Source organism: Schistocerca cancellata, chromosome 5 (genome assembly GCF_023864275.1).
Source record: "Schistocerca cancellata isolate TAMUIC-IGC-003103 chromosome 5, iqSchCanc2.1, whole genome shotgun sequence".
In the NCBI taxonomy this organism is placed as follows: Eukaryota; Metazoa; Arthropoda; class Insecta; order Orthoptera; family Acrididae; genus Schistocerca; species Schistocerca cancellata.
Window position 1 is genome coordinate 48810524 of NC_064630.1, and position 19430 is coordinate 48829953.

The 19430-nt window shown below is 36.9% G+C and overlaps 1 protein-coding gene across 1 annotated transcript in view; it reads right to left on the minus strand.

Annotated features, from left to right (window-relative positions):
- The window catches only part of LOC126188360 (nitric oxide synthase, salivary gland-like), a 162612-nt gene that overhangs the window by 65423 nt on the left and 77759 nt on the right, over positions 1–19430 (minus strand). Inside the window, exon 18 of the mRNA XM_049929959.1 lies at positions 10344–10525. Coding sequence (XP_049785916.1) covers positions 10344–10525 — 182 coding nt within the window. The remainder of the gene's footprint in view (positions 1–10343; positions 10526–19430) is intronic.

Sequence of the window (19430 nt, forward strand, 5' to 3'; positions counted from 1 at the left end):
CAGCTGCTTATGTAGGGTGCAGGGTCACACATTGGTGTGTTTCTTGTTGATTCTCTCAATAGGTAGGAGGCCTTCACCTCAACAGGAAAGGGAAGGGTAAACTGGCTGGGAAAATAGCAGGAAAGTTAAAGGGGGAGGGCACTGTCATGAGCGATAAAATACCAGTGGTTATAGGGTTCAGAAAAGAACCTTTTTTAGTGTAGGGAGGACAGAAAGAAACCAAGTTTTAAGAGAGGTTAGGATTGAGACAAACCTTCAGTATGAGAAAGAAACCAAAAAGCATAATTCTAGCTTATTATAAAAGCATAAACAGCTGTTGGATAAAAAAATTTCAACAATCAGGAGACATTTCAACTCTACCCAATTTTAACTCAGTCAATGTGAAATGTCAGCTATCTTTATTGACTCAAAATACTCGAGGACTGAGAAATAAAATTAATGAATTTATTATGTGCATAGATGAATTAGAGCCCTCAAATGCAGCTGACATAATCGGCCTCTCTGAACATCATGTGACCACTGGTATAGGATTGCAGGATTTAGGTTAGCATCTCACTTTTGTAGAGCAGAAAAGGAAAAAGGAGGATTTGCCACATTCATCAGGAACTGTCAAATTTAAGAACATAGACATTAATAAATTTTGCCTAGAACAGCATATGGAAGCATGTGCAACAGAAGTAGAATTTCATAGAAAAAACCCTTCATAATAATAAGTGTATATCAAGCACCTGCAGGTAACTTTAATCTGTTCATAAACCACCTTGAAGCTGTACTGGCCCATTTAACAACCAAAAACAAAGAAATAGTGGTTGCTGGTGACTTCAGTGTAGATTTCCTTAAATACTCTCCCAATAAGAACTTATTTGAGTTAATAACACTATCATTTAACTTAATTCCCACTGTAAAGATCCCACCTAGGGTAGCCAATTGCTCACAAATAGCGATTGATAATATCTTTATAGAAAAGTCCAATGAACAAAATTATATTACAAAACCAATAGTCAATGGCCTCTCAGACCATGACATGCAGTTCCTTCTGTTAAATGTTAATACTGAACGGGATATAAAATCTGTTAAATCTGAACTGAAGAGTGTTATCAGTAAGCCAAAAATTGATCATTTTAGGCCACTCCTCAGAGACAGTCACTGGAGTGATGTTTACAGTGCTCATGACATGAATGAGAAGTATAACACTTTTGCTAATAAAGTGCTTTCCTTATTTGAACACTGTGTTCCCCCAAAACTAACCAAGATTAGAGCAAAGTCTACAAAGAAGCCATGGATTACTCATGGAATTGAGGTGTCTTGTAAAACAAAAAGAAAACCATATCTGTTAATCCAATACAGTTCTGATGTTGATGCTATAGCACATTACAAGAAATACTGCAAAATATTGAAGATTGAAGATTGTAATATGCACATGAAAGCAAATATACTACAAGGAAAAGATAGTCATATCAGATAACAAAATAAAGACAGTATGGGATATAGTGAACGAGGAGATTGGTAGAACCAGACATGAAGAGGGGAAAATAGCATTAAGAGTAAATGATACATTGGTGACAGATGTGTGTAGTGTTGCAGAACTTTAAAAAAAAAAACATTTTATAACTGTTACTGAAAGGATGGGGTTGTCAGGTTCTATAGATACTGCCATGGGATACCTCAGACCAGACATTTCAAGTAACTTCCATAATATGAATATGACCCTCACTACCCCAACAGAAGTAATGTCCATCATAAAATCTTTAAAATCAAAAACATGTAGTGGGTATGATGAAATATCAACAAAGTTAATTAAAGAATATGATTCTGAGTTAAGTAACATATTAAGCTATCTGTGTAACCAGTCATTTATCAGTGGAATATTTTCTGAATTGTTGAAATAGGGTGAAGTTAAGCTTGTTTAATAAGGGAGATGAAGAAATAGCATCAAATTTCATCCAATTCCACTTTTGCCAGCATTCTCAAAACATTTAGAAAAGGTAATGTACAATCGGATTGATAACCACCGTATCACAAATAACATACTATCAAAGTCGCAGTTCGGATTTCTAAAGGGTTCTGATATTGAGAAGTCTATCTACATTTACAGTGAAAATGTATTTAACTCATTAGACAAAAAATTGCAGGCAATTGGTATATTTTGTGATCTATGAAAGGCATCTGACTGTGTAAATCGCAATATCCTTTTAAGTAAATTAGAATATTATTGTGTAACAGGAAATGCTACAAAATGCTTCAAATCTTATATCTCTGCCAGGAAACAAAGTGTGTTATTAGGAAAGAGACATGTATTAAGCTATCAGGCATCATCTAACTGCGAACTAATTACATGAGGGGTCCCACAAGGTTCCATCTCAGGGTCCTTACTTTTTCTTTTGTATATCAATGACCTTTCATCAGTTTGTTTTGTTTGCTGATGATAGAAACATTGCAATAAATAGCAAATGAAGTGTAGTCTTAAAAAGATCTGCTAATAAAATATTTGTGGACATTAATCACTGGTTCCTAGCCAATTCTTTGTCACTAAACTTTGAAAAAACATGCTGCTACATGCAGTTCAAAACTTGTAAGGGGTGTCCCACAAGTATATGCCTAACATAAGATAACAAACAGACATAAGAAGTAGACAGTGCTAAATTCCTGGGATTGCAGCTTGAAAATAAATTCAACTGGGAGGAGCACACCTCAGAACTGCTAAACAAATCTCTCCTAGCAATGTGAATTCTGTCAGACGTAGGGGATATAAAAATGGAAAAGCTGTCATACTACACTTACTTTCAATCCATAATATCATATGGAATTATTTTTTGGGGTAATTCATCAAACCAAGCTAAAGTTTTCCAGGCACAAAAATGTTCAATGAGAATTATATGTAGTGTGAACTCTAGAACATTCCGCAGAGGCCTGTTTAGGAAACCAGGGATACCAACTACTGCTTCCCAATATATTTATTCCTTAATGAAATTTCTCTTTAAAAATATATCACTTTTTCAAACCAACAGCTCAGTTCATGGAATCAGTGCTAGAAATAAGAATAATCTTCACAAGGCTTTAAAGTCAACTTACTCTTGTACAAAAAGGTGTGCATTATTCAGGGCCACACATTTTCAATAGCTTGCCAGTAGTCATAAAAAGCTTAGCAACCAATGAAATTCAGTTTAAGAGAAGCAAAAGGGATTTGTTTGTGTGTGTGTGTGTGTGTGTGTGTGTGTGTGTGTGTTAGTATGTAGTACAATCTAATGTCTGCACCATTTCAGTGCAGTAATGTGTTCATTGTAAACAAGTGTTGTAGTAGTTCTATTATATGTTCATTACCTTCTTGTTGTTGTTGTTGTTGTTGAATACTTTCAGAAACGGCTTCCTAGCACTTAAATCTATACTCGATGTTAACAAATTTATCTTCTTCAGAAACGCTTTCCTTGCCATTGGCTGTCTACATTTTATATCCTCTCTACTTTGAGGATCATCAGTTATTTTGCTCCCCAAATAGCAAAACACCTTTACTTATTACATTACCTTATAAATTAAAAAAAAAAAATAAATTTTAAATTCAGTGTATTAATGCAGAAAAAAAGATGATCATTCCACTTGTAACCTGTGGAAGGTACATTAGCTTATTGGTTTTAGTTGTAAATATTTGTCACGTATTATTGTTTTTCTGACATGTTCTACATCCTGTAGGACCTCCTCACTATGGATCAATTGGAATGAAAGTAAATCTAATCTAATCTAAAACCATATTAGTCATGTCTACAACAAACAACATGACCACCTAGCATCAAGGGCTGAAGATTTCCTTTATCCATTTGTTAAGGAGCAACAGTCATTGTAAACAAGATCTCTGTTGTTAGAGGTGTCTCTTGTCCTGTGATACATGGTAATTTCCTCTGTAGATATTTAGCTAACAGTGAGAGATAAATGGTAGACATTTTATATTGCTAAGAAGAAGCAGCATCTGTTTTCCTCCTAAGTATTGACTTCCCTGCTAATTTTACTTAGTTAAATTTAGACTGAATAAGAATACTGATAAAGGTCTGAAATACATTCATACCAGATACACCGGCAGAATAACAGAACTGCCTTACAACTTATTTGTAGCAAACAACTGACCTTTTAATCTTATAATGATTCATGTTACATGACCCCCAACAAAGGAAAAAATTACTTTACATGTACAAGACATACAATGAATCAGGGTCCTAGGCATACAGGTGAACAGTAAAGTGATGTGGCACCAACACATGAGTAAGTTAACCAATAGTTTCAGTTCTGTCTACTTAGAAATGCCTCTAGTCATGGTGACCTGCCAAGGGGATTGACAGTGTATCTCACAAATATAACTCAGTACTTTCCTATAGCATATTATTCGGAGGTAAAGCGGAATTCATTCTACTAGTGTGCAATAATACATCTTACATGACAGAATCACATTTATTACCAAATTGTATTTCTGATTTAGTGTGGACTGTGCAATTCACAACCACAATACTAGAAATAAAAAGAATTTTCTTATAGACTATGCACCTCTATCTAGGCTTCAGTATGGGGTTTCATATTCTGGTGCTAAAGTCTTTATTTATCAATTTTTATTTATTTGGTTGTCTGGGTTGTTGGCAGTCATCAGGCGGGGACATCAGTATATCGAAGTAAAAGAGTACCTTGCAAGTCACCTCTTAAAGTTCCTTGTTTTAGAAAGAGAGCTTTATAATGTAGAGATCGTTTCTAACCACACTACTAATCATTACAAATCAAAAACAAAATCAGTGACAAATTCCATTTCCTGATAACAATAGTGATAGGTATGGCAACATATGGAAATCATATGTTGTTGTTGTTGTGGTTGTTGTTGTTGTTGTTGTTGTTGTTGTTGTTTTCAGCCCAGAGACTGGTTTGATGCAGCTCTCCATGCTACTCTATCCTGTGCAAGCTTCTTCATATCCAAGTAATTACTGCACCCTACTTCCTTCTGAATATGCTTAGTGTATTCATCTCTTTGTCTCCCTCTACAATTTTTATCCACCATGCTGCCCTCCAATAATAACTTGGTGATCCCTTCATGCTTCAGAACATGCTCCACCAACCGATCCCTTCTTCTAGTCATGTTGTACCACAAATTCCCCCAGTTCTATTCAATACCTCCTCATTAGTTATGTGATCTACCCATCTAAACTTCAGCATTCTTCTGTAGCACCACATTTCGAAAACTTCTATTCTCTTTTTGTCTAAACTATTTATTGTCCATGCTTCACATCCACACATGGCTTCACTCCATACAAATACTTGGAGTAAAGACTTCCTGACACTTAAATCTATACTCAATGTTAACAAATTTCTCTTCTTGAGTGCCAGTCTACATATTATATCCTCCCTACTTCGACCATCATCAGTTATTTGCTCCCCAAATAGCAAAACCCATCTACTACTTTAAGTGTGTCATTTCATCATCTAATTCCCTCAGCATCACCTGATTTAATTAGACTACATTCCATTATCCTCATATGCTTTTGTTGGTGTTCATCTTATACCCTCCTTTCAAGACACTGTCCATTCTGTTCGAGTGCTCTTCCAGGTCCTTTGCCATCTCTGACAGAATTACAATGTCATCAGCAAACCTCAAGGTTTTTATTTCTTCTCGATGGATTTTAATTCCTACTACAAATTTTTCTTTTGTTTCCTTTACTGCTTGCTCAATGTATGGATTGAATAACATTGTGGATAGGCTATGACCCTGTCCCACTTCTTTCCCAACCACGGCTTCCCTTTCATGCCCCTAGACTCTAATAACTGCCATCTGGCTTCTGTAAAAATTGTAAATAGCCTTTTGTTCCCTGTATTTTACCCCTGCCACCTTCAGAATTTGAATGAGAGTGTTCCAGTCAACACTGACAAAAGCTTTCTCCAAGTCTACAATTGCTAGAAACATAGGTTTGCCTTTCCTTTGTCTCACGTGTTCCAACAGTTATACAGAATCCAAATTGATCCTCCCCAAGGTCGGCCTCTAACAGTTCTTCCATTCATCTGTGTCAGTATTTTGCAGCCATGACTTATTAAACTGATAGTTTGGTAATTTTCACACCTGTCAACACCTGGTTTCTTTGGGTTTGGAATCATTATATTCTTCTTGAAGTCTGAGGGTATTTTGCCTGTTTCATACATCTTGCTCACCAGATGGTAGAGTTTTGTCAGGGCTGGCTCTCCCAAGGCTATCAGTAGTTCTAATTGGAATGTTGTCTACTCTCAGGGCCTTGTTTTGACTTAGGTCTTCCAGTGCTCTGCCAAAGTCTTCAAACAGTATCATATCTCCCATTTCATCTTCACCTATGCCCTCTTCCATTTCCATTTCCATAATATTACCCTCAAGTACATCAGCCTTGTATAGACCCTCTATATATTCCTTCCGCCTTTCTACTTCCCCTTCTTTGCTTAGAACTGGTTTTCCATCTGAGCTCTTGATATTTATACAAGTGATTCTCTTTTCTCCAAAAGTCTCTTTAATTTTCCTGTGGATCTTATCCCTAGTGATATATGCCTCTACATCCTTACATTTGTTCTCTAACCATCCCTGCTTAGCCATTTTGCACTTGTTGTTGATCTCATTTTTGAGACGTTTGTAATCCTTTTTGCCTACTTCATTTACTGCATTTTGATGTTTTCTCCTTTCCTCATTTAAATTCAATATCTCTTCTGTTACCCAAGGATTTCTACTAGCCCTCGTCTTTTTTCCTACTTGATCCTCTGCTGCCTTCAATATTCCATGACTCAAAGCTACCAAATCTTCTTCTACTGTATTTCTTTCCCTTGTTCCTGTCAATCGTTCCCTAATGCTCTCTCTGAAACTCACTACAACTTCTAGTTCTTTCAGTTTATCCAGGTCCCATCTCCTTAAATTCCCACCTTTTTGCCATTTCTTCAGTTTTAAACTGAAGTTCATACCCAATAGATTGTGGTCAGAATCCACATCTGCCCCTGAAAATGTCTTACGGTTTAAAACGAGGTTCCTAAATCTCTGTCTTAACATTATATAATCTATCTGAAACCTTTCAGTGTCTCCAGGCTTCTTCCACATATTCAACCTTCTTTCATGATTCATAAACCAAGTGTTAGCTATGATTAAGCTACGCTGTGTGCAAAATTCTACCAGGCAGCTTCCTCTTTCATTCCTTTCCCCCATTCCATGTACACCTACTGCTTTTCCTTCTCTTCCTTTTCCTACTATTGAATTCCAGTCCCCCATGACTATTAAATTTTGGTCTCCCTTCACTTTCTGAATAATTTCCTTTATCTCATTATACATTTCTTCAATCTCTTCATCGTCTGTGGATCAAATATCATGAATATTTTGTAATGGACAATAAGCGTAAGTACGAATATTATTAGATGACATGCAGATATGCTGAAATTATGCTAACAATAGTGTATTCACTACCAAAAGCCTTAAGTTTCAAACATACCAAAGTCAGTTGGTTGCTGATAACGAGGAATTGCTCATTTAATGGAAATTTTGATTTTATTTTCTTATAATTTCCTATTTGTAATCACTGAAGATATTGCATATTTCTGAACTGCAATCAAATTTATATTTTCCTGTACTAGTTATTTGACAACTGACTTTTTCTTTTGCACTCTAATGTTGAAAAAACTATATCCAACAGTGTTTGGATTTTACTGTGAGAGTTGGTATCCCCTGTTGTTTCAGTTTATTATTTTAGCCACCCTAGTGACATATCTCGCATGGTTTATAATAAAATGCTGCTGGTGACACTCTATTGTGTCACAATCTGTAATATAATTATTAGTTGAATGCTTAAAATTTATTATTTCAACTTAGTGTTTAGACAACTGTGCTGTAGCTAGCACCATTTTCAGTTGAATACATTAAATTTATAAATTTATCAGTTCCATTTTTTATTTTGACGACTGCTTTACAATACATATATTCATTAATGTCTGTTGGCATTACAAATATTTCTTTCTAGTGCTCAGGGCCATTTGAACCATTTTTGAACAAGTTATTAATTTATTGAATATTCATTTTTACTCACAAATTTTCACATTAAATGTTGAAAGTGTTCCCCCTGTTGTTGAATACACAATTCAATTCATCTAATCATGTTTTCAAACACAAGCTGTAACATTTCTTCTGTAACAGAAGCAGTGAAAGTGGATATAGTAGTTTTCGATTCATCAATGCATTTTGGATGATTTTTATCGACAGTTGCTTTCACTGCACCCCAGAAGAAAAAGTCAGGTGGTGTTAGGTCAGGCGATCATGGAGGCCAAAGTTCCTGTCAAATTATGCGATCACGAAAAACATCAGCAAGCAGTGACATTGAAACGTGAGCTGTATGTGCTGTTGCACCATCTTGCTGAAAATAATCGTTCAGTATTTCACTTAACCCAAGTTCTCCCATGAATGGGTACAGAATATCACTACAGTATCATTGTGCAGTTATTGTTTCGTTGAAAAACCCAGGCAGGCGAACAATCATAGAGCACGCATGGCTAACAATCATATGGCACTGCTGTGAGACTTTTTGAACACCCCATAGTTGTAATGTTAGGTGTGCCCATGGATGTGTGTTTGGATCCGTATTGTTCATGTTATGTTAATTACCAGGAAGATTTTTGTAGATGACCGGTTATCTGTAGTTAAGTACTATGTGAAAAAAAGCTGTATGAATATTTAGTCAGATCTTGACAAGATTTCAAAGTGGTGTAGATTAGAAACTTGCTTTCAATTTCCAGTAACCTAAAATTGTGCAGTTCACAAAAAGCAAAATGTAATATCCTATGATTACAATATCAGTAAGTCACAAGTGAACTCACACAAATACCTGGGTGTGACAATTTATGAGAATATGAAATGGAGTGGTCACATAGGCTCAGTCATTAATAAAGCAAGTGGCAAGCTTTAGTTCATAAGGAAAATACAATCGGTGAGCAAGTGGGATTACTTACAAGACAGTCCTGCAACTCATCTTTGAGTATTGTTCACATGAAGGTGACCCAGTCAGATAGGTCCAACAGGGGATATTAAACATACTCAAAGAGGGGCAGACCAAGTGCCACATGTTTGTTTGACTCTTTGGGCAGTTTCATGCAAGTGATGAAAAACTTAAATTGGCAGGTGCTTGAAGGTAGATGCCAGTTATCCTGCAGAAGTCTGATTATACTCGCAAAGTTAGAGAACAAGTATCAAGTGACAAATCTATAAATATACAACATTTCAGTCTCATAGGTTCCACAAAGATGAGTTTAGACTAATTTCAACAAGCACGAAGACATTTAAGCAGTCATTCTTTTCCATACTCTGTGCATCAACAGAGCACAAAGAAACCTAATATGTGGTATAATGGGTAGTACACTGTGCCACGCACTTTGCACTATTTGTAAAATGTGAATGCAGATGTAAATGAAAATGGTGCATATCATAAATGTAATACTTTGGCCTAAAATAACTTATGAAAAGATTAAACCGGTTTCACATTACAGCAGGAGTCACATCTAATTCAACAACCTGCTGCAGAATATTAAATCTCAAGTGGATAATGTGACAAAACTTAAAACTGAATTCAGAATCTTTTTCTTGGGCAACTCTTTCTACTCCACTGAAGAGCACTCTCATAGAGATTCTTCAAAGTTGTGTGTTATGTTACAGTGTAATAAATGATTTTCTGCAGTAGTACAGTCTTTCACAAAGTTAAATTTTGTTGCACTTAAATAAAATGTACTTCCTTTACTTCTATCCACATTCCAGGAACCCTTCTCTTCAGTACCCGTTGAATGTGATTCATGTAATGTAATTTAACTGTGCACTATTCACCTCTGCCATAGATGATTTTTCATGACTTATTTCCTGTGGAAGTGGATTGGTGACCAAATACTTGCGTATCTTGTTTCTTTGACCTTAATATCTGCCAGTGCTGATATAAATGGAGTATTATACTATTACTTGTTAGTAACGCATTTCACAGTGTAATCTATACATTAATTATAAATGTGCTGCCTCTTCTCAATATTCTTGTAGATAAGTTCACTGCAAAATTGAAGGGACAGTTTAATGAAACCATTTCAGTTTCTTTTTTGTAGATTTCTCCCCAAATTGAGGATTGAAGTTCTTACACACCATTATGAGAGGAAATGATACTGTACTTTGTATATGACTTGACATTCTTTTTTATGTTCATCATCTGTGAAATACTGTCACATAAAATCATTTGGCACAGGTGCCAGATAATTGTTGACTGATATTGTGTTAATGTTTGCAGGGAAAAGATAAGAAAACTGAAATATCTAAAAATTTAATTATTGTGGAAGCAAAATGAACCATTTGTTACCATTGGATGTATATGCTTCATTCAGCATTTGAAGCTCAACAGGTTGATCAGGGTCATGCTGAAAATGTATACGTTCCAGAATCCCATTGACAACTGCAGGCCTGTTGCATGGGAAAACAGCAACATGATCCCCAGGTAAGTATGTGAGATCAGTCTTCAGCTGAAGTAGAATTGTAGTATGACTGAAAAAAATGACATGAAAATGTAATTAGCATGAATTTCATTCATAAGTAATGCCAACACATTGTTACACTGTTTAATCTTTTATTGTAATTGTGATATATTCCATAGTCACTGATCAAATAGACCAATATGTTTTTAAGTTTACTGAACATTTCCCATGCTCAAAGCACAAGTTGTTTTATTGTGAACAGATATATTTTACTGTGAAGCTTTAGAGACTGATGAAATGTATTTTAAAGTAACATTCTGCCATTTCTACTTTTTCAGTTTCTATTTATTTCTTATCTATGTTGAGATTCCTCAAGACCATTGGTCACCATAGAATGTAACACATAAAAAACCACAAAGAACATAGAAGTTGATAGTGATGTTATTTCATTGACTAATAGCTAATTTTGTTGTATTTTTGGAACCTGGAGCTAATATTTACATCATTCTCAAATTTTACAGACAATGTTCATGTGTGGTTGTCATTGCCACTTGTTAAACAGAAGTGCAATTTTATGATTACGATAGAGTTGGCAAAACTACATCTTACACTTATCGTCTCATAAGAAACGTGGACTGTAATTATTTATTTCATATGTTAGTGGGTTAGTGATGAAATGCCTTGCCTGTTGGAATACTCTGTGTCATAGTGTGGCCATGACTTTCAACCATATTTTGAAGTGCAAAGTAAAAAGGGTAACTAAGCTAAAACAAGAAGAAGGTTTAAGTATAAGATTAGAGATACAGAGATGCTGAATTAAACACATCTGGCTGTCAAGAGAACCACGTGTCAAACCTTCAATGAGTGCTGTAGCAGAATATTCTCAAAGGATTTCTCACAAAACCCAAATAAATTCCAGTCATATTCAAAGGCTGTTGGTAACACCAAAGGTAGTGTCCAGATTGTCACACATAAGACAGGAACTAAATTGAGAGTTGCAAACCAAAAGCAGAAATCCTGTACGCTTTTTCAAATGTACCTTCACAAAGGAAAACGCAGGAGTATTACCCTGATTTAATGCTTACACAACCACAGAGATGAGTAACATAAATATTAGTGTCCAGTAATGTCAAGAAACAGCTGAAATCACTGAAACTGGACAAATCTCCAAGGTATGATGAAATCTCTGTCAGATTTTATATCAAATTTGCATCTGACTTAGCTCCTTTTTGAGTAATAATATACTGTACATCCCTTGAACACAATACCATGCCTCATGTTTGGAAGAAAGCGCAGCTTGCCCCCATCTGCAAGAAGTTCAGCAGAAGTGATCGACAAAACTAATGTCAAATATCCTCCACATCCATTTGTTGTAGAATCTTAGAAAATATTCTGAGTTCAAAGGCAATAAGTTATCTCAAACAGAATGAACTCCCTCCATAAAAACCAGTATGGATTCCAAAAACATCAGTTACGTAAAACCACGTAAAACCCATACCGCCCTTTTAGCACATGTTATCTCAAACAGAATGAACTCCCTCCATGCAAACTAGTATGAATTCCAAAAACATCAGTTATGTAAATCCATGTGAAACCCACACTGTCATTTTATCACATGACATCTTGAAACCCAAGGGTCTAGGTAATCAGAGATGCATTCTTTTTAATTTTGGAAAACAATTGACTTGTTTTGACCTCTATTCTTTTTAATGAGAGTACCGTGATGTGAGGTATCAAGTAAGGTATCTGACTGGATTGCAAATTTCTTGGTACAGAGGACACAGCATGTTATCTTGGATGGAGTGTCATTGACAGATGTAGAAGTCACTTCATGTGTGCTCCCAGTGAAGTGTGTTGGAACTCTCACTGTTCATGTTGTATATTAATGATGTTGGAAACAATGTTAATAGTAGTCTCAGAATTTTTGCAGAAAATGCAGTTGTCTGTAATGAAATACCGTCTAAAGGAGCTACAAAAATATTAAGTTGGATCTTGATAAGATTTTGAAGTATTGCTGAGATGGGCAACTTGCTTTAAATGTTCGAAAACAAAAAATTATGCACTTCACAAAATGAAAAAAGGAAGTGTAGTATCTTATCACTACAACATCAGTGATGCACAGTTAAAATTGGACAACTCTTACAAACACCTGAGTGTAACAATTTGTATGGATATGAAATGGAATGATCGCATATGCTCAGTCATTGGGAAAGCAGGCAGCAGACTTCAGTTCATTGGTAGACTACTAGAAAATGGAATCATTCTACAAAGCAGATTGTTTTCAAAACATTTGTGCAACCTTAGAATATTACTGAATTGTGTTGGACCTATTTGAGATAGGGCTGACAGGGGATACTGAACATATACACAGAAGGAGAGCACAAATCATTTCATAGGCTTTTTGGACATGTGGGCAGTGTACCAATACAGTGAAGAAACTGAACTGGCAGACATTTGAAGACAGGTGCAAATTATCATGAGAAAATCTACTTAAACGTTTCATACAACCCTCTACGTATCGCTCCCAAATGGATGATGAATACAAGATCAGATTAATTATAGCGGCACAGAGGCATTTAAACAGTCATTCTTCCTGTATCCCAAATCTGAATAACTGGAAGAAATCAGCCTAAATGGTACAATGGGAAGTACCCTCTGTCATGCAGAGTATGGATGTAGGTGTACAAGGTGATTATAATTGAACTTTCAGTACTTGAGAGTGATTGTAGGGCAGTGAAACTTGAGACACTTCTAAGGACATGCAGAAGAGAGATAACGAATACACCATTGAAAGGAACACATTTTAATTTAATGTGAGAGGGTAACATTTGTTAATTGTGTACCATGCCTACATTCCAGGTTACAATCATTGTTCAATGTGATGACTATCTGCATCCACAACAGCCGGCACAGCATTAGAGACACCATTTCACAATTGTTTGCAGCACTTTCAGAATGGTGGGCTATGGAATGTTCAGCTGTCACAACACAGCTTGTGCACTGCTTGAAGACTGCACATTGTGTCCAGCATTCCCAGCCATGGCAACAGCTTGTGGCACAATTCGGAGTTGACCTCTCCTGGAGGAAAACCCAAATCACCACTTCTGAATCATGTTCTTCAACCCTGGTATGGAAAGAGGACCTCTGTGCATTCCATTAACACATTGCTACTTGTGAAGAACTTCAGCACTGTTGCTGTTGTTTGGTAAAACAGCTTTACAGGTGAAGCCCTGCTCACCTTGTCCAGACCTATGTTGACTGCAATTGTAATACACACTGATGCTTGTTTTTCAACCCTATGTCACCATACCAGTCCTTGCACATAACGACAAGCCATGACACTAAAACTATTACAGGGTGTATACAACCTGGGGAAAACTCTGGGAAACCAGGCTGAGATGGAAGGTTGGTCTGATAAGAAATTATTGTGTGTTGCAAAATTGAGACTAACAGTTGAAGCTAAAACTTACATACAGTATACAGAAGCTCTTAAGGGAACCACAGCATTTGAAGAATTTAAAGGGTTAATTCAGAGGTACATGAAATAAAATGGTGCCAGATACTATAGCGAACAATTAGCAGTGGTAACTAAGAGAAACATGGAAACTGTGGAACAGTTTGTGGGTAGGGTAAGGAAAATTAATGGATGTACCTATGAATTAAGATAGGATGCTGTAGGCAATGAAGTTATTTTACAGAAGATGAGCACAGGGTCCTTGATGTTTTTTAAGAGAGTTGCATGTGGAAACATCAAGATGTTTACAGACAGGGGATCTGACAGATTTGTGCACATTAGTGCAGTTAGCTATAGAGTGCGAGGAGATTGATTTGTCAACTGGAATACAGGGTAAACGGACAGTGTTTGCAGCTAGTATAAAATGTTTCAGATGTGAACAAATGAGGCATGTAAGGAGGCAGTGTCACCAGCTTCAGGTGGTGTGAATAAAGTGAGAGGAAGTAATAGTTTTAGAAGCGGAGGACTGGGGAAGAATAATGTGTTAAGTGCCAGTGGGAACCCCTGGTCTACCTACAGTCATTCTTCATATGCAGAGGCGGATTGTGCAATAAGGGGAATAGTAGGAACAGAGGCTTGCAGGGTTTTATTTGACAGAGGGGTACATGTGTTGGTCACCAGTAGTGATCCGATGAAATGTAAGCAATGGGACCAACCACGGTACAGGTAGTGTAGAGGGTCAGATAAAAATTTTACACCATTATGATTGGCGGACATAGACTATTACCTGGATCCAGTTCAATTTAAACAATGTGTAGAGTTTGTGCTACATGAGTGAGGACTGTGACATGATTTTAGGATTACATTTCTTAAATCAGCCTTGTGCCATAATTGGTCTTTGGCAATTTCTGATGGAAATTGATGGAAAAATGTTTCAGTTAGGTGAAGCCATTGCCAGTTAGTGATGTCACGAGGAACGTCTATTGCAAAGGATGAACAGATTAAACTGAGAATGATCACACTAAGATTTGATTCGCACGATTGTGTACCTAAGGGTACTGACAAATCCCTTTGGGTCTGTGTTGAGTCTATCTTACTGGTAGTAATTTTGTTTTTGGTGGAACCGTTAGAAGAGAATGAAGTATTAAGTCAAGTGTGTTGCTTAATTAAAAGAGGTATGCACACAAGAAATAAAGGGTGAAACGAAGGTACGTTTCTATGGATAATTTTAGCACAGAGGACATATGATTAACATAGGGTTTGTTAATCACTAACATGGATATCCTGAAAGAAAACGAATAGGACACAGTGGGTGTCAACCCGGACAATTGCCGGATGCCATTGAAACTACTTTATGAGAAAAAGTGAAGCATGTAGGGAGAAGCAGTAGGGAATGGATGGAAAAATGATGTTTGGTATTTATGGATTTAATTTTTCCAGAAGTACCATTACCAGCTCATATATTACACAGCACCGCATACCAATGGGGAAATGGATCGCCAGTCTACCACAACCATACAGAATAGGTACTTGCAGCAGATTTTGGAAGAATTTTTCGATCAACAGCTGAAAGATGGAATAATTGAAGAAAGTAATAATGCATTGGGCAGGGGGGTGGAGGGGGGGGGGGAGGAATAGTTATTGTGCCAAAAAAAAAAGGATAAAAATAAACTGATGGATAATGAAAATACAGGTTTTGTTGTGATTACAGGCATCTACATGTGAAAATCACAATGAACACCTACCCTTCACCAAATATCACAGAAACCTCAGATCATTTAGGGTGATGCAAACATTTTTCAGCAATGCATTTGAAGAGTGGTTATCACCAGATAGAGTTTGGACATAAGGATCTACACAAAACAGCATTTGCAGCACTCTGGGGGCACTACCAATTCAGAAGAATGCCATTTGGATTTTAAAAATGCGCCTGCAACATTTCAGAGATTGTTGAACAGAGTACTCAGAGGTTTAAAACTACAGCAATACTGTATCTTTATTACATAATCATGTATGGGAATGATGTGGAATGGCATATGCAATGATGAAGGGAAGTATTCCTAAGGTTAAAAGCACAAAGTTATCATCCAGTACAGAAAAGTGTAATTTTGTGATGGAAGAGGTAGCATACCTAGGTCATATCATAAGTAAAGAGGGGGTTAAGAAAGCCCCAAGGTTAATTAGAGCTGTACCTGAATTTTCTGCACCAGAATCTGTAAATGAGTTGCAATTGTTCTTAGTAGTTGTTAACTATTGCTACTGGTTTGTGAAAGGATTTACAGGTATTGCCAGATGGTTTACGCAATTGTAAAAAAGGATACTAAATTTGTGTGGTCAGAAAGGAGTCAGCATGCTTTTCAGGAGCTAAAATCAGCTTTAACATAGAGTCTGATATTGATATTTCTGGATTTTAATAGAGAATTTGTTTCATTATGTGATGCATCAAATCATGCACCTGGCTGTGTGTTGTCACAAGAGGTAGAAATGCTATAATTGTGTGAATCTTTTTGTGAATCGAACAGAAAGGTTTAGGTGTTCATTTTTCCCGCACGCTGTTCGGGAGTGGAATGGTAGAGAGATAGTATGATTGTGGTTCAATGAACCCTCTGCCAAGCACTTAAATGTGAATTGCAGAGTAATGATGTAGATGTAGATGTTGTGACTATTGAAACTCAGCATCTCTGCTGTATGGTTGCTGTATGGTTCTCTAATATTAGAACATACAGTAGCTTATGCATCAAGGCAACTAAATTCTACAGAAAGACATTATTAAGTCTTATTTATGGAATCAGATGTTTCAAATGTTATCTGTATGGTAGAAAGCTTAGCATAATAATAGATCATGTAGTATTAAAATGGATGTTGGAGTTAGAGAATCCTTCTAGTCTGTTGACTAAGAGAATTTTATTTCGAAGTCACACATAATCCTGGAAAGAAGCATGGGTATGCAGATGGCTTAAGTAGAAAAGTAGCAGTATTACATATTGGGGGTAGTGAGCATAAGAAATGGCAAACTGCACAGAGATCAGGTGACAGATGTAAGCAGTATTTTAAGCAGCCACAGCTTTGTATGCAAGATGGGTTGCTATGCTGAGAAACCAAGCTGGGACCGTGGGCAGTGGTCCCATTGAAGATAAGAAATAGAATGCTGTGAGCAGCTAATGATCATATATTAGTGGGTCATACAGGTTGCAGATCTACTAACAGAAGAGTAGCAGAAAGGTATTGATTGAGGAATAGGCAGACAGATGTAAACCAGTATGTGTGGAATTGCATAGAGTATGCCCAGAGTGTGGATTTGCATCAAACGAGAGTGCCATTGCTAAGGTACGTGAAGCATTAGCACCATTCAAATTTCTGGGGAATGATGTTCTGGCTCCATTCAGTAAAACACCTGCATGGAATAAGTACACACAATTACAGATCATTTTCCAAGATAAGTGGAAATGGTTGTGATGCCAATCCAACAGGCAGCAACAGTGGCACAAACACTTGTGAATAGTTGAAGTTTGGAATGCCTGAAACAATAGTAACAGACCAGTGAACGAACTTCAGGTCAAGTCTATTCAAGGAATTTTGTAAGTTACTGAATGTGAAGAAGTTAAAGATGGGTCCTATTCATCCACAAGCCAATTGAAGAACTGAAAAAGTGCATAGGACAATTGGAAGATGCTTGGATACTGCCATTGTCTCACACCACACCAACTGGGATGTCTATTTGAAGTTTGTCATCTCTGCCTGTAACTTAAAAGAGCTTATAAATACAGAGTTATTGTCATATGAAGTAGTACATGGTAGTAAAATACCATCACCATTCAACATATTGAAAACAAGGGAAGGGAAGACGGAAGAGTCTGTTAAGGAATTTGCCAAAATGATTAGGAAACTTTAGAATAGAGTATGGAGGGCAAATACACTAGTTGTGGAGAAACAGGAAGAAGCAGTGGGCCATATGGCAAGAATGCCACAGTATAAGGTTGGCAACGGATGATGCTGCAAATTCGCATATGCCAAAGGGAAAGCCTAAGTTTTTTGCAAAGTATCAGGGACCATACCAGGTAGTAGAGACTATGTCACCAGTAAATATCAATATTCAGTTGCCAACAAGAATTACAATTTTGTATGTAGGGTAGTTGATACCTTTTCAAGGTAGTCTGGAAGCTATTCCAGGGATAAAAGATGTGGACTAGAAAGGGAGAGCGAAGAGAAAAGTTTTGAAAGATAAACAAGAGGTTGTGAATGAAACAGTAACAAGGAACCAGTATGGATTAAGACCTAAGAGGTAATCATTTAATATTTTCTTTTAGATTAGGTATAGCTTTAGTATAATTAGCATAATGAGCTGCAGAACAGCAGGGAATTTAAGGGGGAGGAAAGTAATAGGTATTGTTGAAGAGAAGGCAAGGTGATGCTGTTGGTAGTGAGACTAATCTTCTTAGGGGTGGAAGCATTATGGAACCAGCACCTGGAAGGGGGAGTGCTATTCGTCAAGCAGGAAGACAAAGTGATCGCCAGTCATTGCTGGGCGATACAGGTGATATTCAATGCACTTGAGATGCATAACGAGGTGAGAAGATGGGAAGAAGCATTCGAAAAATTCCGTCAGGAAATGGAAAGGCACGGGATACTCAAAAGAAGTGCCAGGGTATGTGAAAGAGTACATGGAGCATACGAGAACTTAAGGAGTGAAATGACTCCGGTACTGGGTGTTATTCCACATACGCGAAGAAAGAGGGGTTGGATCGCCGCAGGAAATTGGCTTATGAAAACAATATTTAGCCCTGCTGATGAGGAAGACATTTGAAGGGTGAATGACATCATAGAAGAGGTTAAGCAATGGGCAAAAGGGAAAAAAGTTGTTAATTATTGGTACAATATGCAGCTTGCAAGTTTAGAGAAGGACGTATGAATAACCCACGACTACTACAAAATTTGACTGGAGAAGTAATTTGGTATGCCAAAGCTACAGAAGGGGCAGTTAATCAGAACATTGGGGAACTAAGAACAAAAATAGGAGTCTTAGATAGGGAGGTAGTAATAACAAAATAGTTCCAGTCCATGGAAGATAGTGTTTGGGAAGCAAAGGGAGAAGAAACAGAACTACAGAAGGCTATGCAGCAGGCTGTAAGAGGTCAGCTGGGGGTAAACTTGTTGCCAGTGCTGTATTTAAAGGGTCTAAGGAAAGTGCAGAAGGAATGACCAACAGTGTGGTGGTTGGTATTAGAACCAAGGCCCAAAAACTTATCTTTTAATTTCAAGATAGCCATAGTGTTAGTGAGAACTGATGAAGTGAAAGTTTACATTTCTGTTTCTGTACCAGCAGCAGGAAAACAAAGATGTTAAAAGTGCCACATAGTTCATGCATATCCTGTGAAGTGTGGGATACTGAATAAATTTGTATGGGTAAAAACGACGACTATTATTAACTGCAAAAGTTAAGGAAAGATATATAGAAATGGAGGAAGCAAAGTTACAAAAATGCCACCAAGGGGAAATCACAGTCTGTTCAAATATGGTAAAA